Source organism: Cricetulus griseus (genome assembly GCF_003668045.3).
Source record: "Cricetulus griseus strain 17A/GY chromosome 1 unlocalized genomic scaffold, alternate assembly CriGri-PICRH-1.0 chr1_1, whole genome shotgun sequence".
NCBI classification, from domain to species: Eukaryota; Metazoa; Chordata; class Mammalia; order Rodentia; family Cricetidae; genus Cricetulus; species Cricetulus griseus.
The window spans coordinates 101,602,677-101,627,151 of NW_023276807.1; the positions used below are offsets into that span (position 1 = coordinate 101,602,677).

The 24,475-nt window shown below is 50.0% G+C and overlaps 1 protein-coding gene across 8 annotated transcripts; it reads right to left on the reverse strand.

Moving 5' to 3' along the window:
• Positions 1–4,496: 4,496 nt before the first annotated feature.
• Patz1 (POZ/BTB and AT hook containing zinc finger 1) lies at positions 4,497–23,144 on the reverse strand. 8 transcript variants are annotated; one of them, XR_004772352.1, is made up of 6 exons: positions 21,680–23,142; positions 20,197–20,260; positions 18,981–19,072; positions 14,135–14,306; positions 7,361–7,433; positions 5,928–5,975 (listed from the first exon to the last, which is right to left on the reverse strand). XR_004772352.1 is itself a non-coding variant. In XM_027387257.2 (5 exons), the coding sequence occupies exons 1-5, from the start codon at positions 22,948–22,950 to the stop codon at positions 5,557–5,559; spliced, it is 2,064 nt and encodes a 687-aa protein (XP_027243058.1). In that variant the 5' UTR covers positions 22,951–23,141; the 3' UTR covers positions 4,497–5,556. The 8 variants fall into 8 exon arrangements, 7 of the variants coding, with proteins under 7 accessions (XP_027243058.1, XP_027243059.1, XP_027243060.1 ...); XM_027387257.2 differs by lacking the exon at positions 18,981–19,072 and having other exon boundaries at positions 4,497–5,975; positions 7,361–7,498; positions 21,680–23,141; XM_027387259.2 differs by lacking the exon at positions 18,981–19,072 and having other exon boundaries at positions 5,800–5,975; positions 21,680–23,139.
• Positions 23,145–24,475: the final 1,331 nt, after the last annotated feature.

A 24,475-nucleotide genomic window follows, 5' to 3' on the forward strand; every position in this document is an offset into this window, starting at 1 on the left:
AGTTTCTGTGTATTCTGTGTATTTGGGCCTAACTCCGGCTGGCGGCTGGCTTAAAGCTCACACGTGGAGGTGGGGCTCAGGCGGCGTTTGGTGGAAAGATTTATCGTAATACAGGCTCCAAAAGCTACACAGAGAAATCTTGTCTCAAAAAACAAAACAAAACAAAACAAAACAAAAAAAAAAACAGGGTAGAAAGTAAATTGGGTAGGCAGCCCTGGTAATGAGCACATTGGACCCCCTTGTGTGGATCCCCATAAAGCAGCCTTACTAGAGGATATGGCATTGCACTGTCTGGATCAATGACTTGATAGCAGACCACAAAATCTCAAGCTTTGGGTTTCAGACCAGTCTAACTCATGAACCTTGAGCCCGCTAGCAGAAGGCCAAGCCCTGGCGTTGAGTAAAACCAGAGACCCTAAACAGGGTTAGGCCTAGCAGAGCAGAAGCTGAGCTTGCAGTAAAATGGCAGCTAGGAGTCCAAATCCAGTCTGACCTCAGAATGACTTGTTTACTTTTATTTAACACTAAGTACTTTAACTTTGGAAGTTTTTGTGAACATAGCCCAAGCTGGCCTTGAACTTCCTATGTGGCTGAGGCTGGCCTTACTCTTCCTTCTCTACCTCCCACATGCTGGGATTTTAAGCAAGTGCCACTACACCCAACTTCCTTTTTTTTTGAAAGATTTTATTTATTATGTATACAACATTCTGCTTCCATGTATATCTGCACACCAGAAGAGGGCACCAGATCTCATTACAGATGGTTGTGAGCCACCATGTGGTTGCTGGGAATTGAACTCAGAACCTCTGGAAGAGCAGTCTTAACCTTTGAGCCATCTTGCCAGCCCCCCAACTTGCATTTTTAAATAGTTAAAAAAGTAATTTTGGAGCCAGGCTTTGGTGGCACACGCCTTTAATCCCAGCACTTGGGAGGCAGAGGCAGAGGCAGGTGGATCTCTGTGAGTTTGAGGCCAGCCTGGTCTCCAGAGCGAGTGCCAGGATAGGCTCCAAAGCTACACAGAGAAACCCTGTCTCGGGGGAAAAAAAAAATTGGACTAATCTCTTGCTATTTCGATTGTGAGTACAGTATGTGACAGACTGCTTCACACTCCTGCCACTGATTGAACTTCAACACGGATTACACCCTCAAACTGTAAGCCAAAACAAACCCACCCTTCCCAGATAACACAAATGCTTACCTGTTGGCACTGCACGTCTAGTCCTGCTCTTGTTCACTCTCTCTATTGCAGTGAAGGTGTTTGATCATAGATGGTTGAAGTAAATTGAAAGGTAATTTTTAAGTGTTTTCTCATGAGCTTTACCAGGTATCAGCACCTTTGTTCTCCCAGAAGCCCTGGAAGAACTGTTTGTTTGTTTTTTAAACACGAGGAACTAGACACAGGTCACTCAGAAAGTGGTAGTGTAGGGGTCTGACCCAGGTTGGCTGTCTCATGGGATAACCCTGAATCAGGGCATAGTGATGGTCGCCCAGAGAAGGGACATTACTTAGGAGAGCAGCAGCAGTTAAAGAAGGCTGTGGCAAGTGGAAGATGCAGACATATAGATTAGGATGGGGTAGGATGGGGTGGGGGACTTCAAGTAGAAGACATGCTGTGGGGCAGAGCCAAGAACACAAGGCTAGGAGTAACCCAGGGCTCTAAGCTCCAGTTGGACAGGACAGCTGCGGTAAAGCCACACCAGTCCCATGGGAGGATGGCACAAAAGAAACTTGGTTGTACTGCTGGGTTCCAGTCACACTGGTTTGCCTGCAGCTGATTGGAGCAAGCTGCTTAATCATTTTAGTGCTGCCTTTTTTGAGTAGCTATGAATCAATACATGTGAAGGTTCAGGCAGGTGCTTGGCACACTTAATGTGCCATTATTATTAATGGTTACTGTATGTATTTGGAACAGGGTATGACTGGAAAATGCCATAAAGGCCTGACATAGTAAAAAAAGAGAAAAAAGACCCAAAAGTGGGGACTTGTGCTTGGGGAATACCAAGTAGGAAGCAAGGGGTTGACCTGGGAAATCCGAAAGTAAGTTACATGTAGTTGGTTTGGGGGGAAGGGAGGTGGGCTGCAATGCTCAGAACAGGCTTGGATAGAAGCCATTTACTCATTCTCACAGGCAGCCAACTTTTGTACCCAACTCCTGATAATATTCTTCCACTTCACCACAACCCTCCCAGTCATTCCTGTCATGCCCACTTTATAAGCAAAGAGGCTAACTAAGGCTTGGAAAGTTGCCAGAATTGTAAAAAGTACCCCACAGCTGTATTCTGGAACTGCCACAGCCCACCTTGTTAAGTATCCAGATTCTGCTTCACTGGTGATCAAATTTCTCCACAGCTATGTTCAGTAGGGTTCCTTGGGGCATGGGATCTCCCTGAGCTTCACAGGGTAATCTGCCATAGGAGCTGAGTACAGGGCCTTAGTCTTGGCTTGTTCATGGCCCAGACTTTCCAGCAGTAGTTGGGCTAGCACTATAGTGTGCCTGAGGACAAATCTACCTTTACTTCAGTAAAGACCAGGGAAGTCTTGGGTATGGTCACAATCACTGCTGGGGAGGAGAGGGGACACAGGACACACAGTGTATTGAGTATGAAGATCCTGCTTACCTCCCAGCCTCTGTGCCTGTTTCTCACTTGCAGGTAGTGGGCCAATAGTAACAGAACCAATTTCACGGTTGTGCTGAAGACTAAGTAGAGCCTTAGCTTGTGATGGTGGTCTGCTGATGAGGAAATTGTGGTTCGGAAATGTGCTCAGTACTTTTGCAAAAGCAAAAGTTCTCTACTCTGGACAGGTGTAAAGGAAAGTAGGTCAATACCCTTCATGATCCACAGCTTTTCTGTCTGTGGCATGGAGGGCACAGGTAGTTGGGGCAGGCAGGAGCACCTGCTTGTTTTGCTGTTCACTTCCTGCCATGAGACACTGAAAGAAACTTTTATAACTGCAGTCCCCACTTGCCCAGGGCAGGGGTGATGGTGTCCAGGGCATAGAACTATGTCAGAAGGCCTCAGGCCAAACATGTCAAGTCCTTGACTCAAGGCCAGGTCTGTACTTCAACACAAGTATAATCAGGTTGCAAATTCTGTAATGGTCACAAAGCCGCATGTCTGCAAAAATCCCAGCATGCTAAGTTAGCCTTTCTTTGCCAACTCACATTTAAATTAAATGGCTAACCTCTATTCTATAGTCCACAACGCCTAGCAAGTTACCCAAGAGTTCATGTAAATGGATGACTATTTTAAAAATCTAGCCAGAAGGTTTTGATTAAAATCAGATGTGGGGGGCTGGAGAGATGGCTCAGAGGTTAAGAGCACTGGTCTCTTCCAGAGGTCCCGAGTTCAATTCCCAGCAACCACATGAGATTGAAGCTCTCTCTGGCAGGCATGCAGAAAGAGCATTCATATCTTAAAAAAACACATAAATAATTAAAAAGAAAAGCAATGTGACTACTATGAGCGTGGAACTAAGTAATTTTGTGCTTTGCCTGTCCTGCTATGATTATCTTTTCTCCTATATCACGGCTTGTTTCTTTCTTCCTGTTGAGATCAAAGACTATTTCTATTCATTTGAGATTTCTCAAGATCCTTGGAGTGTTGTAAACCTGGCAGTCCCTCTTTCTATTGATTTTTGTTCCCATTAATTCTCCTTTGTGGGGTTGAAAGAGAGCTCAGTTAGTAAAGTGCTTGCCTTGAAAACGTGAGGACCTGAATTTGAACCCCAGAACCCATGTAAAAAAATGTCAGACACAGTGGTGTGCACTTGTAATCCCAGAACTGGGAGACAGGTGGACCCCGGGGACCTGCGGGCTAGCCAGCCTCGCCTACTTGGTGAACACCAAGTCAGTGAAAAGCACTTCAGAAAACAAGGTAGGACGCTGGAGACTATCCTCTGGCCTCCCTCCCTCCACATGTGCACATACATAAAAGCACATACAGACACGGAATTCAGAATATCTTCTCTTCATACATTCACAACTCATGAACAGCAAAATAAGCTAGGTAACGTGTGTCGGGGGTAACCTCAAGAGGCTATTTAGAGCCTCCTGGTCGTGTTTCTCTCCCTGCTATGCCCCTCCACAGTCCAGCAGGTCACTGCCTTGAGTCCGTTCCCAAGTCCTAACCCTTGCCTCACACCTTCCTGGGCCGGCCAACTACCCTATCTACTAGCTGTCACTAACCCATCACCTTTTGCTGTTTTCCTCTTGCTTGTTAACCGTCTCTCCCAGTAAGTTTTGTTCATTATAGAGAGCCTGAAAACATAACCTGGTACACAAGCAGTGAAAAGGAGGATTGAATGTTTGTTGAGTAAATGAGTCCTGGAAACTTGTCTTTTGGTGGGAACATCTGCCCATCAGGCACAGTGGAACTGGTGCAATGGAGAAGAATGACATCTCTTGGGAACCACTCACTGCCCCTCCCCAACAGGGGGTACAGAGTCCAGGTCCCAAAGACACAGTTGAAAAACTAGACTCGGGGGAGCAGGCAGAGTATCGTACTAATGTTTTTAATATAGTCTGATCAGATCAATTCACATCACAAGGTCAACCTGGGCTTGCTCAAGTGTAATACAACCAAGGTACACAATGTTTCTACCTGAGGCTCTCCTAACTTCCTGGCCCCCAACACCATTAAAAACCTTGTCCTGACCAGACTGGAATTTTTTAAAATTTTGCATAAAACTATTTCTTCCATAGACTTCAAACAACTAGCCAAGTTAATTATAGTACATCTAAACAAAGTTTCATACTAACCCTAATGTGTGACTGCGGTTTACAAAGAGCTCTGTGTCACCTGGGGTAGCTTTCAGTAGCAATTCACTACAACTGGTCCTAAAAATAACAATAATAAGAATTAGAAAATCAAAACCCAACAGCAAGTTGAATGGTTAAAATCAAGTAAGAAACTGGAATTTGGGGTAGAGGTGTCCTCAGTAGATGAGCTTGTCCTGGCAGTGAAGTGTTAGCTTCCAGCAGTTCAAGAAGACCAGGGCCAATCTCAAAGGGCTCTTAGAGGACACTCATCCTATGGTCCATGGGATGCTGTAGGTTTCTGGCTTCCTTAAAAATAGTTGGCCATAAGAGGGTAGAGACCCAACTGTAATTTCTTTTGAGAATATAGGAAAGGGGGGGGAGATTAAAGGAATGAAAGAAGCAGGAAGGGACCAAGACCAAGACTACCAAAGTCCAAGAATGTCTTGGAACTGAGGTTTAGGATCACCAAGAACTAAGCACCAGAAGTTCTGGATTCAGACCTAGAAGAACCAGGACTGGTGCTGGCAGAGACGCCTATGTAGTGTTTTCTGCTCTTGTCCCATACTGGGTGTCTCAAATATTTCTGCAGAGTATAGGATGAGAGTCTATCTTATCTCTAAGACCATTGGGAGGAATGGGTGATGGACAGAGAGGGGAGCAGGGTAGGGGCAGGGATGGGGGTTAAAATGAATAAAAATCTCTCAGCTACAGAACCCAAAGACATCACTTCCCTCTGCATTCACAGCGTTTCTCAGCAGTCCCCAAAGGCTGTTTGTTCTGTGGAGACACAGCATGTCTCACTTCCCTTCAGGCCCCATGGACTGCTGGTCCACCTCAGGATCCACTAAAGATGACGCAAATGCTGACTGAACAATCTGAAATCCAAAGGACTCAAGAAGAGACATGTTCTGCTGGGGAGAGAAAGGTGAGCCGAGGGCAGGGCCTAAGTCCCCCAAAGGACCCCCAAGGGCCCGGACATGCACCTTCTGGATGTGTTTGTTCAAGTAGGACTTAGAACGGAAGAAGCTCCCACATTCAGGGCATGGGTACTTCTTCTCCCCATCAGACTCCATTTTGTTTTTAGCGACTGCCATGTCGCAGGAGAAAGAGCCGTTGGCACTCTGTTTCTCTGGCGTCTTCAGGTCACTGGCATCTGAGAGGTCACCATAGGAATCAGAGCTCTCAATCAGATCCTGATGTGAGCATTTCTGGCCTTCTATGAAAAAACAAAACAGGGAAGAGATGAAGCCAGGCATTGCATGAGAGGCCAGCTCACAGGCTCTGGAGGACCAGCTTTGGCCATTAACTAACCTGGCAGAACCCATGGAGGTTTGGCTGGTCTGTCTAGGAGCCTAGAATGCCTATCGGGGCAAGATGACAGTGTCCTGGGGCCACCAGCCTCCTTCACTGTAAACTCTTCATGCAGACGTGTGTGTAGAGTTCACCAACATCTCAGCCTGCTTCGGGGAAGGAAGGCTAAGAGGGGATCCCTCCAACTTCTGCCCAGAACAACCCAGAGACCTTCCAATTCCTAGGTATTTCCAGAGATGCCTCTGGAGTAAAACTGTTCTGATTAGATGAGCAGATGTGTCAGTGGCTTGTCCCCTGCAATAGACCAATGGCTACCTTCACAAAGCAGGCAAAACTAGAACCATAAGATAGATCCTTTACTCAGCTAGCTCTTGCTGACGGCACAGACAGCTTATACAACCTTTCTACTTCTGCAAAGACCCTTCCAGGGCCATACAGCCAAAGTGCAAAGAAGAGCAGCAACTCTGAACAACTTTGTCAGCTGGGTAGCCCCATCTACACCAAGAAATGGCCTTTACTGCCCTGCCTTGCCTGGCCCACACTGGGGTCTACTACCAACTAGCAGCTTCCTGCCTGGATCCAGAGAGCCATGCCAGAATGGGAGGTCTGTGATGGGGAGCATGGAGCACGGAGCATGCCATCTCTACCATCTGCCACGCCCCTGGTGAAAAGGCAACAACATCATGACACACACCAAAACAAAAACAAAAACAAAAAACAAAAGCAAAAAAACAAAAAAACAAAACAAAAAACCACAAACCAACAAGTTAACAGTGAGTCTGGAAACGCTTGTCAAACAAACCAACTCCAAGTCAGAGGTTCATTTACTGCGATGCATCTCACAAATGCAACCAGAGATTCTTTGGAAATGGCCACTTGTGACAACCAACCACCAATACCATGGAAGAAGCCAGCCTTTGGTTCTCACCCACCCACAGGATCAACCAAGGAGAAAGCATTCAGCCGAAGGTCCACATCGTCCTACAGGGCAACAGGCAGTGGATAGACCCAGAGTAACTCATCATGCAGGGCTCCTCTTCCTGCCCTAGGGCAACCCTGCAGGGCTCCAGACAATGGGGGTCTAGCCAAGAGGAAGGAAGGAAGGCTGGGGAAGAGGAGGCAGGCTGGATCAGCAGTACCCTAAAGCCTCACTCACTGTTCTGGAGTGAGATACCTGTGGTAACTCCGTCCTGATGAGCACTGCGATTCTTGCCTCCCCACCACCCGGCCCAGCGCCCCCACAACACAGTCTGCGCAGAGAAGCAAAGTGCAGAGCAAGGGGTCGCTTGCCTTTGTTGCCATAGGTCCTGGCGCAGTGGAACGCTGCTCCCCCATTCAGGATGGGTTCCTGGTGCCTGGAGACCTGGGGAAGGGGAACACCGTGGTGGGTTTTAACATGGACCTTTAAGTAGGAGGCAGAGGAGAAACCTAAACAAGACAAAAGGAGATGAGATCCCACAGCCAGCAAGAGATATCTCTCTGCTCCCCATGCCTTTTCTTTGGCAGCTCTGGCTAGCATTCCCTGGTCAGCTGCACCTGGAAGGGGTTCTCTCCTTGGCTCAAAAACATCTGCAATCACATCAGGCCATGAGGTCAGAGTGGGGAGTGCCACTGTCCATGAGTCAACTTCTCTGTAAAGGCTACATTGAAGGGCCCAGGCCAGCTACCTTGGCTTGCTTGGTGCCTCAGTACAAGGTGGTTTGAGTGATGTCACACAGGCCCATGTCAGCTGTAGAGACCATGGCTAGAAATGTGGTCAGACAAGCATATGGGGCTCCATCCAGCAGAAGCCTGCTTATCACTTACAGGGAGATCCCCACGAAAGCTTCCAGGGGTCCCTTCTACCTGTTGGAGCATGCTCTATTTTAAGTTTTCCACCTTTAGAACAATGATTTTAAGAATTGGTTCACTTTTTGAAGAACAGAGACAGAGTTACAGAAAAGTGGCATCATGGTCATCCCCTATCCATGGTGGTCTTCTCGGCTTGGTTTAGGAGCGCCCATCAGGTTCTCTCAGGATGATCTCCAGACATCTTAGAACAACTCCATTTGACTCCTCTCGCTTCAGCCAGTTTAAGGCACGAGTATTTCAGGCTGGAAGAATGGATCTTGGACCAATTTCCACAAATGCCACAAGGCCTTGCAAGGACGACAGACAGCCACAGAATCAGGCAGGCCAATAAAACGACTGACTTGAGTTTCACAGGAAAGAGGTACGCCATCAACTCCCACCATAGTCAAGGAGCAAAGAGGATCTTTAGTAGGAACCAAAGCTTTTTAGTGTAATGCTCACTTAGTATCAGGGCCCTGATTTTGTTCCGTTAATCCACTCAAGATCTGGCCAGCACATTCCTCAGGGACTTCTGCTTACATTTAAGTTTGTTTTTTCACACTTTATAATGTTTGGTATTTTCAGACAGGGTTTCTCCATGGAGACTTGGCTGTCCTGGAACTTGCTCTGTAGACCAGGCTGGCTAGCTTCCAACTCAGCCTGCCTCTGCCTCTGCCTCTGCCTCCCAATTGCTGGGATTAAAGGCGTGCCCCACCACGCCCATCACACATCAGATTCTTAATTCTTTTTCTCCTGCATCTCCCTTCTGCCAGCAGCTGCTGAGACTTTACTGCTTGTCTCTTTGTGGTGGCTATTCTTGGTTGTCAGCTTGACTACACCTGAAATTAACAAAGACCAAAGTGGCTGGGTACACCTGTAAGGGACTTTTTTAATTAAATAATTTGAAGTGAACTCACTTTTAGTCTGGCTCTTCTTAGGTGGGAAGATCCACCTTTAATCTGGGCCACACCTTCTGCTGGCAGCCTATATAAAGGACATGGAAGAGGAAGCTTGCCTGGTTGCTCTCACTCTCAATGGCAAGTCCATTCCTTTACTGGCATTAGAGCCTACTTCTTTGGGATTCTGTCATATATTGACCAGCCTCATGAACTGAACAACTAATGGATTCTCAGACCTTCTGTTGGTAGACAGCCACTGTTGGAATAGCTGGAACACAACCTGTAAACCACCCTAAATCACACACACACACACACACACACACACACACACACACACACACACACTACATTCTATCAGTTCTGTTCCTCTCTGACCATATATCCTGATAGTTTTCTTCAAACTCTAGTAAAATTGCACTTGAGCTTCAAAACAACAAAAAAGTCCTTTGGACTTGTGCAATAGGATTCACTATCACAATTGTGTGATAATGAAAGTGTTAGAGTGGGCTGCCAGGAAACAGAGGGCTGGCCTGTGGGAACCTTCTTTAGTAAATACTCCTGAGGATAGCCAGTGGTGGTGGTCCTCCAGGGAAATGTGTGATCAGGAGAAAATTTCCTTTCTTAACAGAGTTACTTCAAAGATTGGCCTGGACCAGGTGCTAGTTGTCTAGCCTGCCTGGGGAGCTGTCTTGGGCTGTACTTAAGTGCTTGGCCTGGGGCCAGACTTTGGAGGACAGACATTCCTAGGAAGCAGGCTACAGTCAGGAATGGGTGGGCAAGGCTAAAGGGAAGAGGAGGCTTTCAGCCCCACCCCTCCAGCTGGCATTGTAAAGCCCTCTAACACACTCCAAACAGCGCACAGTGGCCCCAGAAACCAGCATCAAAACTTTCTGGTGATACAATGCTGCCACTTCACAAGAGAATTCTTCTTCTTTGGGGCCTCTGAAGTAGAATGAAGCCCCCTTATGGCATGCCAGAACAGGTCCACTACAATCAAAGTAAATGGGAAAAAAAGCACCAGGAACTATTATGGTCACTCTGTAGGGAGAGCTATCTACCAAGAAAATACAACAGATACTCAATAAAAACATCTTGCCATGTTCCCAAAAAAACATTCTGAGAAAAATGTGGCTGGATCTTCTTGACTTTCCCCTGGTCGCAGATGGTACTATCTATAGCAAACTTACTTGGAAAGTGGCAAGAACAGATCCACAGCTGCCACTTAAAGCCCAGAACTTAAACACAGCAACTCAGCAAGTCAAGTGTTGGAGATGAAACAGAAGCTGAGTTTCTGAGCAGAATGTATCTTTGAGGCCAGATGTATTTAGCTGAAATTCTAAGTCAACCCACCTACTCACTGATTAACAAGAGCCAAAGAGGCAGCTTGATGTAAGCATTGTGATTCCATGATGGAAGCATTGTGTACACATGACTGCTGCCAGCAAGTCTCCTCCTCCAGAAATGAAGAGTTTGTTGTTAACGGTGAAAGGCCACTGTTCTTCAGTTGTATGTTCTTACTGGTGTCACAATCATGACTATGTCCATGCAGAGACTGGGGACTGCTTTTTCTGTGTTGAGATCCTGAAGGGGCCAAATCTAACATAACAGTGCATTAAGACTGCCATGCAGTGCAGGAGAATGGCATAGTGCTACCTTGCTACCCATGTATTCATCTGATAGGATTTCCTTTGTGTGTTTTTTTTTTTCTGTTTTGTTTTTTGATACTGTTTCTCTGTTTAGCCTTGGCTGTCCTAGAACTCACTTTATAGACCAGGTTGGCCTTGAACTCGAGATCCTTCTGCCTCTCTGCCTCCTGAGTGCTGGGATCAAAGGTGTGCACCACCACACCTGGCCTCCTCCTCCTCTCTCTCTCTCTCTCTCTCTCTCTCTCTCTCTCTGTCTGTCTCTCTCTCTCTCTGTGTGTGTGTGTGTGTGTGTGTGTATGTATTTAAATTATTTTTATTTTATGTTATTTTATTTTATTGGTGTTTTGCTTGCAGGTATGTATGAGGGTGTCAGATCCTCTGGACAGGAGTTGCATACAGTTGTGAGCTGCCATGTGTAGTGACATTTTATGATCTAATAAAGCTTGACTTACGATCAGAGTGCATAGATAACCACACTGGTTAGTCATAGAGGCCAAGCAGCATTCAGGAGACAAAGGCAGATGGATCTCTGTTAGTTCAAGGCCACCTCTGGGCTACACAAAATCAATCCAGTCTAAAAGAGAGCCAAGCAATGGTGGCTCACACCTTTAATCCCAGTACTTGGGAGTCACATGCCTTTAATGTCAGCACTAAAGAGGTGGAGACAGGAAAGCATATGGCTGGACAGAGAAAAGAATGTAAGACAGAGGAGGCAGGAGCTCACTGCAGTCTGAGGACAGGATTGCCTCTTTGGTCTGAGCATTGGTAGAGGTACTCTAGTGGCTGGCTGCTTTGCCACTCTGATCCTTCAGCTCCTCCCCCACCATAGGTGACTCAAGTTTTGTTATTAAGAACAATTAGAATTTGTGCTACAGTCATGTGGGTACTGGAAATTGAAGCCAGGTCCTCTAGAAGAGCAGCTAGTGCTCTTAAACACTGAGCCATCTCTCCAGCCCCATCTTGTGTGTTTTGTTGTTGTTGTGTATTCTGTTTTATTACAGAAGGGCTTGGGTGGCCTGTTACTTGCTATTGAACCCAGGCTAGCCTTGAGTTCATGAGAATACTCCTGCCACAAGAGTAGGCCACTAGGCCTGAACTCTTATCCTTCATCTATAACAAGATTTCACCCGTGTAGCATTGGCTGGCTTGGAATTTGAGCTGTCTTCTTGCCTCAGTCTCTCAAATGCAAAAATTACAAGCAAGAGGGCAAGTCTGGGGCTGGAGAGATGGCTCAGAAGTTAAAAGCGCTGGCTGCTCTTCCAGAGGTCCTGAGTTCAATTCCCAGCAACCACATGGTGGCTCACAACCATCCGTTATGAGATCTGGTACCCTCTTCTGGTGTACAGATATGCATGGAAGCAAAATGTTGTATACATAATAAATAAATGAAATATTAAAAAAAAAAAAAAAAAGAGGGCAAGTCTGAGGCCAGCCTGGGCCTCAAGGCAAGGCTGGAAAGATGGCTTAGTGGTTAAAAGCACTCCTCTGTAACAGCACCCAATTTTGGTTCCTAGCACCCACATAATGGCTCACAACTACCTATAACTCTAGTTCTAGGGGATCCAGTGCCTTCCACTGTCCATACCAAAACACACACACACACACACACACACACACACACACACACACACACACACACACAAAATTTAAAACTATTTCAAAAAATTAACAAAGTATTATTGGACTGAAAGATTACAGAAGATACCTGTAAAAGTTCACCTGATTCAGTCTTACCTGCAGGTGTTCTATAACCAAATCACAATTGCGGCTCTAAGAACATTCATTTATTTAAGCATAGATAGCCTTGGTGGCATGGGGAAAAGGATGACACAGAGCCCCCCACCTTCTTCCACCACCCGTTTGCTGTGTGCTGCTGTCCCTTTTGGTTGTCCAGAGGCAGCATCCAGCTTTCTCTCAGCCGAGAATGGCTGTAGCTGTTTCCTCCTCTGAGTTCCCAGCATGGGTTAGACCTGGGGGTTAGACCTGGAGGAACGGGTCTTCCTGCTGTAGACTGCTCTCTAGCCTGTGACCCCCACAGTCTTGCTGGGCTCCGGGTTTATTCTTTGGAATTCCACACCTTGGTGACATGGCTCCTGGCTGGCGATCAATCAAGTCCTCTTTGCAGCTCTTGAGGAAAACTGTGTCCTAATGGGTTAACTTCGTTGCTGCCCTCATCTGGGCTGCTGTCCTTTTCTGTCTGTCATCTGTTCTGGACTTCTGGTTTTCTTATGAACATCCTTCGCCACTTTTAGCAGTTCTCAGCTCTGCCAACCGAGCTAGTTCCAGGATTGGTAACTTCACAGGAAACTTGACAAAATCCTGATGGCGCATTTTGGCAAGTTTAGAGTTATTTGGGGATGCTCTCTGGAAGCCAGGTTAGGAGGCAACAAGGCAAAAACCAGCTTTCTAAGATGCCTGCCCTCACCACCCCACTGTTTGCTTGAGGAAAACAAGAAGCAGCTGAAGCAGCTAGTGGTTGCATTCACAGCAGATTTCCTAGTAGAACAGGAATCAATGCTAGGCCATCAAGGCAAATCTGAGGATGTGTGTCATCTCTGGAAGGCACCTAGTTCCAGGACTCCAAGAAAACATCTACCCATCAGAGTACCTCCATCAAGAACTTTGGGACACACGGAGACAGCACCCTGAAGAAGTCTTGTGCCTTGTCCAAACCAGACTATCAGGAAGCAGCATCAAACCATTTCACCATTTTACAATGTAAGGAGGGGCGTCCCAAAGATGCAACTCCTTGTGGATTCAGAGAACTCTCTGCTACCTACTGTTGGGATCCTCACAGCAACCCCATGAAATGGAAATGGGGAGGTTCTTGATCACTTGATCACTTAGAAGAGAAGAAGCAAGGCAAGGAGAGCCCAAAGCTACATAGCAAGGGGCTGTGTCTCCTGATTCCTGGGTTCAGCATGGAACCCACTAAGTCAGATACTAGACTTACAAAAACACTGACACAAGAGTGCCCCAGGACACAACAAGCAACATGCCCAGCTGGCCAAAGCAAGCATAGAAGGAGGCCAAAGAAACAGCCTCGCCCCAACCTCCTTCAACACAGACACCGCTTGCAAACAAACTCCCAGCATTTCCAACAGCCAATCTACCCAGCAGAGCCTCATAGACAAGCCGAACTTCATCCAACATAACACTGCTGCCTCGGCTAGACACTACAGAGGCCAACCTTAGCCTCAAGCGCACTACCCTGCTCAGAGCACCTTCGACCTATGTCTTTCATCAAGGCCACAATCTGTTTGGGATCTCTTTTAAACATTTATGCTAGAAATTTTTTGTCTCCTGCTCATCTCCAGATCCAGCCTCCTTCCCTGGCTGTTGAGTCTCATGCCAGTGAGTGTGCTGTCGGGACCCTTTTATAGCCCGTTCAGGTTAATGACTCCTAGCCAGCCTCTGTTTAGTAGATTTGTGAATCCATCCATTCTGCCACTTGGGCAGGTGTATTTGACCCTGAGCTTGGAGCATCACCATCTTTCCTTCTGTTCCCACCATTAAGTCTCTTGGAACCTTTTAAGCACTCAAGCATCTCGGAAAGGAAGAGGTTTCAAACAACTGGCTGAGTGATGTGCTCAAAGCCTGCTTGAGGCCATTTCTCATTCAGTGGGGAAGATGGGCTCCCCACAAGATCAAACCCATCCTCTGAAGTGAGGAAACAGTGGGAAAATTACCTCGGTTACAGATGCTGCAGAAGTTGCTAGGCCCCTCGCTGTGCTTCTTCAGGTGGTCTGCCATGTACGCTGCCCGCAGGTACTTCCCACACACCTGGCAGGGGACCTTGTCTTCGTGACAGGCCAGGTGGGAGCGCAGGCGGTCTCGAGTAGCAAAAGAGGCATTGCAGGTCTGAGTGTAGAAAGGAAAACAGGATGAGGAACAACAGATATTTCACACTTGACCAAGTACACCAGGAAGCAAGGCCCTGTTCCTGGTCATCTTGTGAAATCAATCCCTTTAGAAAGCTGGATGGCAGCCGGGTGTTGGTGGTGCACGCCTTTAATCTCAGCACTCAGGAGGCAGAAGCAGGGCAGGCGGATCTCTGAGTTCAAGGCCAGCCTGGTCTACAGGGCAAGTGCCAGGACAGGCTCCAAAGCTACACAGAGAAACCCTGTCTCGAAAAAGCAAAAAAAAAAAGGAAAACTGGATAGCTCAGCTAAGGCTTTTACACACAGTGCCAAGTGGCTTCCTTCCTTTCCACAGTGCTGTTTCATAGGATATGAGTTGGAATTATTGGTTCTTCACCACAGACAAGCTCAAAACATGGCCAGCTAAGTCCTATGCTGCTCTTCTGAATGGAGTTAAATATTTATTCATTTTTTTTCTCCCCACCCCCTTGTATTTTTCAGACAGGGTCTCATGCAACTTAGGCTCACCTCAACCTCTATGTAGCTGAACTTGATCTTGAACTGCTCCTCTTTCTGCAGCACTGGGTCACAGGTATGCACCTTCATGTCTATTCATTCTTAACCACAAAGCACTGACTTTAGGAGCACTGGCTATATTAAGCAAGTTATAGCACATAAACCAGTCTTCCTGTTCCCCATCCCAGATTTCCCCTTACTGCTTTATACAAAGAATCCAATGTATTTGTTTCATTCAAATATGACATTTGTCTTGGCCATGGAAAGGCAAGACAAAGTACAAAGATAACACTTCACAATATGCTTGTAATGTGAATTTAAAAAGCAGCTTATAAAATAAATGATAGTGTTGGTTGTACTAATGTGAGATTGGAGAAAGTAGGCTTTGGATGTTCAGAGCATTTGTGCAAATGTTATGGTGGGGAAATGATGGTAAAAATAGTGACTCCGGCCTGCAGCATTGACTAAGCAGGCTCTGAGCTCAGACTGATAAGAGACATTTGTCCTATGCAGTTCATCCATACAGCAGCCCCCCAAGGCAAGCTGTTACCCCTGCACTCTAGGAGTCTGCAGCCATGGAAAGGCACAACTCACAGCCAGACCCTGCAGCTATGAAGTCACGGTCAGAACCATACACTGAGAATGAGGGTCTAGCTTCCTTGCAATTATCTTTCTCCAACATCCCTTCCTTTGTTAGGGCATGCAAAGGCTGGGGTGCCTTGGGGAACATGGAATGTCACAAAGCCTTGAAAAGAGGTGGATTCAGTGGCTTTTGAGTTATTTGGGCTCCATGGAGATGCCTCAGGGGCTAATGTCAAATTGAACTTTAATTTCTGTTCCCTGTGTGTGCTCTCTGCTTTGGGAGTGTAAGAAAAAGCAACTTTCACATTTGAGGGTGCTGCTATTAATCCACTGACGAGGTGCCACCCATTAATTTGCCGGAGTGGAGTTGCCTCTATTTCCAGTTTAGAAGTGGATCTTGATAACCTAAAATCTCAAGGTAAGTGTCTGGACACTGTCACCTTCCTGTACAAAGCATGAAGCCGATAGCAATATCATGGAGGTAGGTGGGGCCACCATTTCCCTCCTCAGCCTCAGACCTCTGTACCAGCACAAGTCTCCTGTTCCCTGTCATCACAAGTAAACAGTACTAACTTGAACAGGTCACCCTGGTGATATCCTGCTTTTATGTTTTTCTGTTTAATTCTGTGGCAAAGGAGGAAGCTAACTTTAGAAAGTGAACTTGCTCAAGGCTCAAGTAATAATAAAGGAGCAATCTAAACACCCTGACCAGACCAGTCTCCAAGCCATCTTCCAGCTACATAGAGGTCTCAACCAATCTTATAGCTGGGCAGACAGATGCCCTTTGAGGATGCAGGACAGGTGAGTTGACAACTGGCCTCAAGTCTATACCCTTATCACTTCTGAAGCCAATACAGGTGCATCCCATGCAAGAAAGGTGTTGACCCTGACCCTATGTACTTGGTATCCATTTCTGTCCTGGGGCAAGGATGTGCAGGCAAACTCCAGCACCTGGGCAACCCAGAAAGCATCTTGGGTATTCAGTCTCAGTCACAGGAGGACCAAACTCAGGGATATCATCATGACCACAGTGATAGGCCACAGTGAGAGAATGCAGACTCTTCCAGCCAGGCTAGCAACCTGTAAATCACAACAGGGGCTCTCATAAATACCTGTTGGGGAGAGGTAAGCATGTTCATCATCCAGGAACAAGAGCCAGCTCTGCTAAAGATCCCAGAACTACCCTACCCCTGCAGCTGTGAGAGTGGGGATGTTGGTTTTGTTTTTTAAAATAAGGTCTCACCTGGCTGTCCTATAACTCACTCTATAGACCAGGTTGGCCTTGAACAGAGATCCACCTGCCTCCTTCCCAAGTAACTACAGGAAAGTTTTAAGCCTCAGACTCAAAGGTGCTAACATGAACCAGGTGAAAGTCTTCAATATTGTCTTCCTTTTTCCAGGGAAAGGAAGCCTGATGCATGAAAGATACCTTGTTAGCCTTGACAACCATTGTGATCTTTCCTTTAAAGGCTTTTCCCTGTCACACTTTGGTACCCAAGATAATGGACAGCCACCCTAGATTATTCCCAAATGGATTAAATACTTGGGGATTAACTAAGCAAAATTAAAATCTCAGATGCAGCTGGCTTTCTTTACCCTGTCCTCTACTGATTATCTCTCAAGAAATAAAACTAACCTCACCCCGAGCAAAAACAATTAGGAATGCCAATCTCCTATTGGGATAAAGAAGCCACAACAGAAACTACCACCTTGTTACAAAGCCAAACTAAAGTAGCTGTTGGCTCCCTGTTCAATTGACCCTCTGTGGCTAGTCCCCAGGCTTTTCTGTGTGTGAGTCCAAGTCTGGGCCAACCAGAACTTCAGACAGCACAGAACACAAAAGAGGCTGGTCACATGACTCAGGAGAGAAAGAGAAGAGGCTAAGGGAAGCAGACCTTACTTAAAGAGGACACCCAGAACCTGAAACTCAAAAGAAAGAACTCCCCATCCTGCAGACAGGGAGTAAACAGAAGGGCCCTGAAAGGGGGCCAGCCAGCCAACAGCCCGGGGTGACTGCCTGCTGGCTTGAAGTCCGCTGCTATAAGAGGCACACCATCACCACTCACCACTGAGCCTATCATGCTTAACTCTCACCCCACCACGTTTTCTAAAGCTGTCAGTTCTGAGTGGGGCAGCTGGAGGATGGGACCCCAGGAACACTAATGGGCATCCCCAACCCTAGAGGGTAACACATGAAAGTCCAGCTCAACTGGCCTTAACCCCTTTGTCTTGAGTATATCCCACCCTCATCCTTGTCTGACCAGCCTCAGATATGGGGCCACCAGAAGCAATGGGGGAGGGCTAAGCACTCCAGCCTCTCAGCTCTGGCTGAATTCCAGGCCAGGACAATGGCTGGGGCATGTGAAGCAGTTAAGGAGACTCAAGCCCGAGGCTCCCTGTCCCTTACCTTCAAAAGGCTTTTCTATCAGTCTGAGTAACTGGCCCCTTTCATCCTCTGGCTGAGGATCCCTTAAGTTTTAACCAAGCCTAGGGTGTGACAGCCAGCACATCATACCTTGCTGGGTACTCTTTAGATGGTTATGGCTAGAGGGTCACGTCTGTGAGAATGTGTGCTGAAGGGGAAAGAGACAGGGCAGGGGCTGGCTCATACACCAAGGGACAATGATGCCAGTTGTTATGACAGACCAAGGACAAAACACACAAAGCCTCAAATGTTAGAATGAAAACTTTTATCATCACTCCTGATCTCCCAGCAGAGTCTGCAGGGGCCAAGGGACACACCAAAGGGACCTGGGGGAGGGGACACAGTGTCTATCTTTTTTGTCAGCCCCTAAATCCATGTATCAATACAAAGCTACTGGTTAGTTTAGTTCTGAGCAGACCAGCAGAAAAAAAAAACAAAAACAAACTTCAAACATGAGCATCTAATTCACTAGGCAGAAATGAAAGCAGGATCTTGTGAGGAGGAAAAGCACAATAATAGCACAACCGACCCTCCGTGAAACTGGGCAGAGGCTTCTCCTCCAGAAGTGGAGTGACTCCCAGGTGGGAGAGAGTGGCCAGAAACCCCCATCAGTATGGAAAGTGAGGTCTGGGGAAGGGAAGCACACAAGCTGGGGCTAAGCTCCTGAGAATCACCAACTTCCAGTCACCCAAGGTTGCTTGCCCAGGGCACCACCTGTCAAGGTAGCGGGAGGGGAGACAAGAATGTTGAGAAAGAAACTTGGAGGTTACGGTGGGGGGGGGGGGGCATTCAGAAAGGTGTTCCTTGATATCACTATTTGAGAGCTACAAGCTGGGGAATACTTTAGGACATCTTGGAAAAATCTGGGAATGGTGGGCAGGCACCATCTTGCTGGCTGGCCTCTCCCAAAAGCAGGGGTCTCTAGCCAGCCTCCACTCTCCTCCACCTCTCCAGAAGGACCCAGGCTAGCCTACAGGCCACTGAGTAAAGGCCCGGCTGCCCTCTGGGGTTGTCCAACCCTGCCTCAGGTATCCTGGTGGGGCTGGGCAGAAGAGAGCATTGCTGGAGTGTGCTGGGCTCAGGTTTTCAATGGCTGGGAATGACTTTTTTAGAGAGAGGGAAAAGGCGGTATCAGGAACTGAATGGGACGACCTCCACAAAGCAGGCTGGGCAAAGTCCCATGATGGCAGGTCGCTAGGAAGAGGTTCCAGGGGCGGCAGGCCGCTGCTGCTCCCAACCCACACCTGGAAAAAGGGCAGAGAGTGCAGGTTACCCCCCCACAAGCCACAGGGCATACCCCCACTGCCCTCTGGGCTCCTCCTATCCTGCCTGGGGTTGCTCAGCACACTATCTGGGAGTCAGAATGTGCTCTGTGACAACAGAATCAGATGCACACGCAGAAAGCAGCAAGGCAAAGAGATCCCAGCAGGGCCTATTTTGAGTCAGCATCCTTGGGCGAGGCTGCCTAGCCATGCATCTGTGAACAATGCTAGTCCTTGGAGCTCGGTCCTACTGTGCACATCCATTCCTTCCCCTAAATCTCCCAGAACCTGCCCTTGCCACCAGATTAGAAGTAGCTATCCCTGTTGGGGGCTATAGGAGTGTCTCGCAGTGTTACAACACTGCCTTGCAGTCAGTTGAACCACTTGCCATAGTACAGGAGAGACAACCACGAAGACAGTGGTGTATTTTTGTCACATGTAAATGCTGAGGCCAGGAAAGAAAACTCGTTTTTCTAGGTGCCAGCAGAGCCCCCAGATAGAATTCAAGCAGACAGGAGAACGTCCAGTCCAGCCTTCCCTACATGATTCCACACTGGAAGAGAATGCCTTGCCTTGCTCTTGCTGTTTGTGTTGGAGATGGGACCACCCTCTCCCTACCTCCAGCCTCTCCTAATGTCGTGCTTTCTCCACTGATGGAACTGGAGCCACTCAGCTCAAACCAGGGGAAGGATTGTTGGCTGGGCCACCAGAAGCCCTTTCGAAATCCCTACAGTTGGTACAAACGACTGGGAACCAGCAGCCAGGCCTAGCAAAGTGTCAGACCCACCAGAACAACACTTGTGCAGAGTGGCCCACCAGCCAGGAGCCCGAGAAGGCCAGGACAGGAAAGCTAAGCAACAGAACAGAGGTAAAGACTGGAAACCAGAACCAAGTAACCAGGAAAGAGGATCTCAGCCCTGGGGGAAGCGAAGGGGACTGGGGTACAGAACAAAGGAGGGCAGAGGGAGGGCATGGGAGAGAGAGAGTGGAAAGTGTATGCAAAGCAGTGGTCAGTCAGCGGGTCCAATACAGCAGGCTTGCTCAGGGCCAAGGCTGGGAGAACAGCAACAGTCTTCCACCCAACTATACCATGGCCCAATCCCTACCTGACACTTGTGAGGTCGCTCAGAAGTGTGCACCTGCTTGATATGTCCGTTCAAGTGATCAGGTCTGGAAAAGAGATCAACAAACTTTAAAAACAAGACATTGAAAAAGATGAGCCAAATTTGGCTAATCTTCCTCCCTCGCCCCCCACACCCCCTCCTAGGGAGGACTCCACCCCAGCAAGACAAAGACAAAGTCACCACCAAGCTCTGGCTCCCAGGGCCCAAGTATCTCAGCCATTTCCCCCCTGGGGGGAGGGGAAGCAAATGTTTCACTCTTGATCTAGCTAAACCCACCCCACCCACCCCACCCCCAGTAGAAATTCAATGACTCCTAGGACCTGAGGCAGAAGCTTTAGAATGACACAGGGAAGCCTTGCCCAGCCTTATAGGGAGGGGGTGTGGGACTCATTGTCCAGACTAAAGCCCCTTAGAAGCTCTGGGCTCCCCTCCCCCCAGCCTCTCCCGCCACAGCAGCCAATGAATGCCACCCGGATGGAATTCAGTCCCCAGAGGCCAGGGATGGAGTCTTAAGTCCCCAGCTGGGCTGGCAAGCCAGATGCCCGCCAGAGCAGGTGGGCAGGGGCTGTCTGACCGGTAAGACTGGTTGGAAGCTGGGGCCCCTCTGAGGGAATTCCCTGTCTCTACTAAGCACACACACACACACACACACACACACACACACACACAAGGTCCTCAGGATTCCAGTTAAAAGCAGACTTTATTAAATATTCCCAAACTAGGGAAAAAAAAAAAACCCACAACCCTCTGCTCCCAAAAAGTCCTCAGTCCCAAAGAAGTCTCACTAAAAGTTAAAAAAAAAGTGTCTCTGCCTTTCATTCTGTCCTGAGAACAGAGGACTTGTGGGTTCACTGGATTCTAGACTCAGCAGGTCAGAGCCCATCAGATTTCGGTATTACTATTGCAAAACAGCCATGAGTAGCCGGCTTTATGCCTCTCAATCCTAGGGTCACATGAGGGGCAAAGCTGGAGACTACAGCTACAGCGTGGCCCACTCAAACAGTGGAGGATCTGGGCCTCGGGAGTATAAGGAGTCCTAGACGCACTTGTTCAGCCCCTCCCTCCGCAGCCATTCAGGCGGGGAAAGTCGAGGGAGGAGCCCAGCCTCCCGCCCCCAGAGGGGGCCCCACGCCTGGTGCCGGAAACACAAAGGGAACCGGGGAGAAGAATGGGGAGGCCCAATGGCTCTGGCCTGAGGAATCCGGCCCCTTTCCACAGGCCCCCGGAGGATGAGGATAGTAGTGCTCTGGTGCCGGAGAACTTGCATGAAGGGACAGATGCAGCTCTTGGCCACACCATCTCAAAACCGGGAGTCTTAAAACATTTAAATATGGCATGCTCTGTTAAGGTCCAGTGACCTTCCACCCCCACAAGATCCACATCCCCAGATCCTAGCAGGGTACTGTCTCAAGAGGCGTAACTAAGATAGTACACAGCAGAGTGGGGGAGGGGGGCCATTCCTCACCTGGAGAAGCCTTTCCCACAGCTCTGGCAGATGTACGGCTTGCCCACTGACCCATCATGGGACCTCACATGGTAGGACATGCGGTCTTTTCTCTTGAACCGCAGACCACACACCGGACAGGAGTACGGCTTCTCCCCAGAGTGGGACAGCTTATGCCGGTTGAGATGGTACACGTCACGGAAGATTTTGCCACAGATCTCACAAGCCACCTGCTTCCTGGTCCGGCTCCTCTTTCTGGGGCCGTCGGGGTCCTCGGAGATGGGTAGCCCATTCTCACCCAGCCTTGTAGGAGGAAGATCGATATAGCCCAACTGGAGGCTAGTGACGCCGTGCTGGGCCTCATGTTGCCGGAGCCGATTGGCATCAGTGAACACCTTCCCGCACAGGCCACATGGAAGGATACCTGCTTCTCTCAAGCCCCCTGGAGACCCAAACATGGAGTCCAGCAGGTTGGCCTTCCTGGGACGTCCCCGGCCTCGCTTACCAGTCAGTTGAGGAGCACTGGATGCCACATTGGGGAATGGAGAAGTCAGCAGTTGAGGGGATAGGGGCCCAGCCACCATGGGCAAGCGGTCCACCCCAGGTAACACAGGCAGGGAAGCTTGGCCTGCAATAGCTGCACCTGTGGCCCTGGCAGCTTCTTCCTCGGGCTGCATGCTGCCAGCAATACCGTTACTGTTGGCTGCCAAGGCTGCCCCATTGGTCATGTCCAAAGGGAAGCCCAAGTCAGAGGTCCCAGGAGGGCGAAAGAGCATGATATCAGCCCGGGCAGGGGGCACCAGGATCTGCACGTTGGACTGTTTGATGACTTCCTGGCAGATCTCGATGACCGACCTCATCAGCAGGAACTTGGCGGCCGTCATGAGCTCAGGGAAGCTTTCTAGGCGCACTACAATTCGGGACGTGTAAGCGAAGTCCAGGATGTCTCCGAACACTTTGGAACTGATGGTGTGCATCTCCAGCTCGCGGCTGCCTCCAGTTCCACCGCCCGGAGCCGCCGCAGCGCCTCCCACATCAGCAGGACCCCCGTCTGCAGCTCCGCCGTCACCCAACTGGGCGCTGAACACAGACTCAAAGTACTCGCTGCAGGCAGCCAGTACGGCGCGGTGCGCCGGGAAGCTCTCGTCGCCCACCCGTAGGAGCACGTCGCAAAAGCGCCCGCCGTTTTTGCGTTGCTGGTTCAGGTTGTGCAGCATCTCCGTACTGTGTCTGCTCACCTGGTAGGTGTAGCAGCCCGACGGGCCACAGGAAGCGTCGTTGACCCGCTCCATGGCCGCTGCCCCCTCCCCGCTAGCCGGGCCGGGCACCCGCCGGTCCCCAGTCCTTTCCCCTAGGCAGCAAGACTCCTTGCTCAGAGGACAAGTCACACTCCCTACACGTGCGGCCCGGGGCTCGGTAGTTCTCGCAGGTGCGCCCAGCGCACACGCCCCCTGACCGAATCAGAACGTCTAGACCCAGCGGTGCGCTGCCCCCCACATAGCCACCCTACCCCCCGCCGGACCCGGCGCTGCACTCGCTCTCCGCTTGCCCGCCTCCCTTTCTCGGTCTACCTTCCAGGGGGTAAACCAGCGAAGAGGTGCGCCCCTCCTGCAAACGCGGCCGTCACCTCCCCTCCCGCCCGCCAGGCGGCGCCGGCGCGCAGCCAAAAGGCGCGCGCGCGCAGGGAGGAGGGGTCCGCCGCGCAAGCGCAAGCGCGCGCTCCGAGGCTTTTCCCGGGCCCGCTGGGGGCGCGCGCTGCGTCCCCTGCAAAGCGCGAGCCGGGGCGGGGGCGCCGGAGCAAAGGAAACAAAAGGCGAAGGCGAAGGCGGCGGTCGGCGCGCACGGGGGCGGTGGCGTAGGCCGGGTCTTGGAGCCCGGCGAAGGCGGCGGCCGAAGCGAGTGGGTGGCAGCGGCAGGGTGGGCCCTTCCCCAGGCCAGGCACGGGTGGTGGCGGAGCGGCGGCGCTGCGGCCCCAGGCTCCGTGCGTTCGGAACGGAGGAAAGATGGCAGCGGCTGCACTTCCTCTTGCACTTTCACCCCTGGGGGGAGGAGAAGGAGGGGGCGATACCAACAACACCCCCCCCCAGCTTGCAGAAAGAAAAAAAGCGAGCTCGGCGTGGGGGGTCTCAGTAGCCCCGTTCCAGCACGTGCGCACCGGGCTCCCTAGCCTGGGCCGCCTAGCGCCGCAAACTTTCCACTTTCTTTGTGCCGAGCACCCCCCCTCGCCCAGCGGAGGATGCACGTCCCCCCATTCCCTATTTATACACCCCCCCTTGCAGCTCCGCTCCCCCCGCTTCCTGCCCCCCCTCCCCACTCCCCAGCTCCGCCAATGCTAGCGCAGCCTGAGCCCCCGCCTCCGCACCCCGCCGCGGGGCCGGGGCTGCAGCCTCAACCCCCCCCCCCCCGACCCCGACCAATACGATCCGAGCGACAAGCCAGCAAACCAGCTACAGCGGCCCCTCCGCTGCCCGCCCCGAGTGTAGGCGAGCGTGCGGGAGGGGCGGCCCTAACGTGTGGATCTGAGCCCCCCCCCAGCCTGCCTTGCGCACCCACAGGTCGGGCGGGCATCAGCACCCTGCCTAGCTCTCTTTGATGGCCGGAATCCCCAGAAGTCGCCTGCGACCTCCTCCCCCTCTGCAGCCCTAAAAAGGACGCGGGGTCCCGGCCCGACGCAGGCGGAACCTTCTGCCCGCCTCTTACTGACCGAGGAAAATGGCCTTGCGCGTTTGGATAACTAGGGAGAGATAGGTCGTTTCCCCTACCCAACCGCTCCTTGGGCTTTGTGCCCCAGCGAGCGTGAATTCGCCTGCTGAGGGA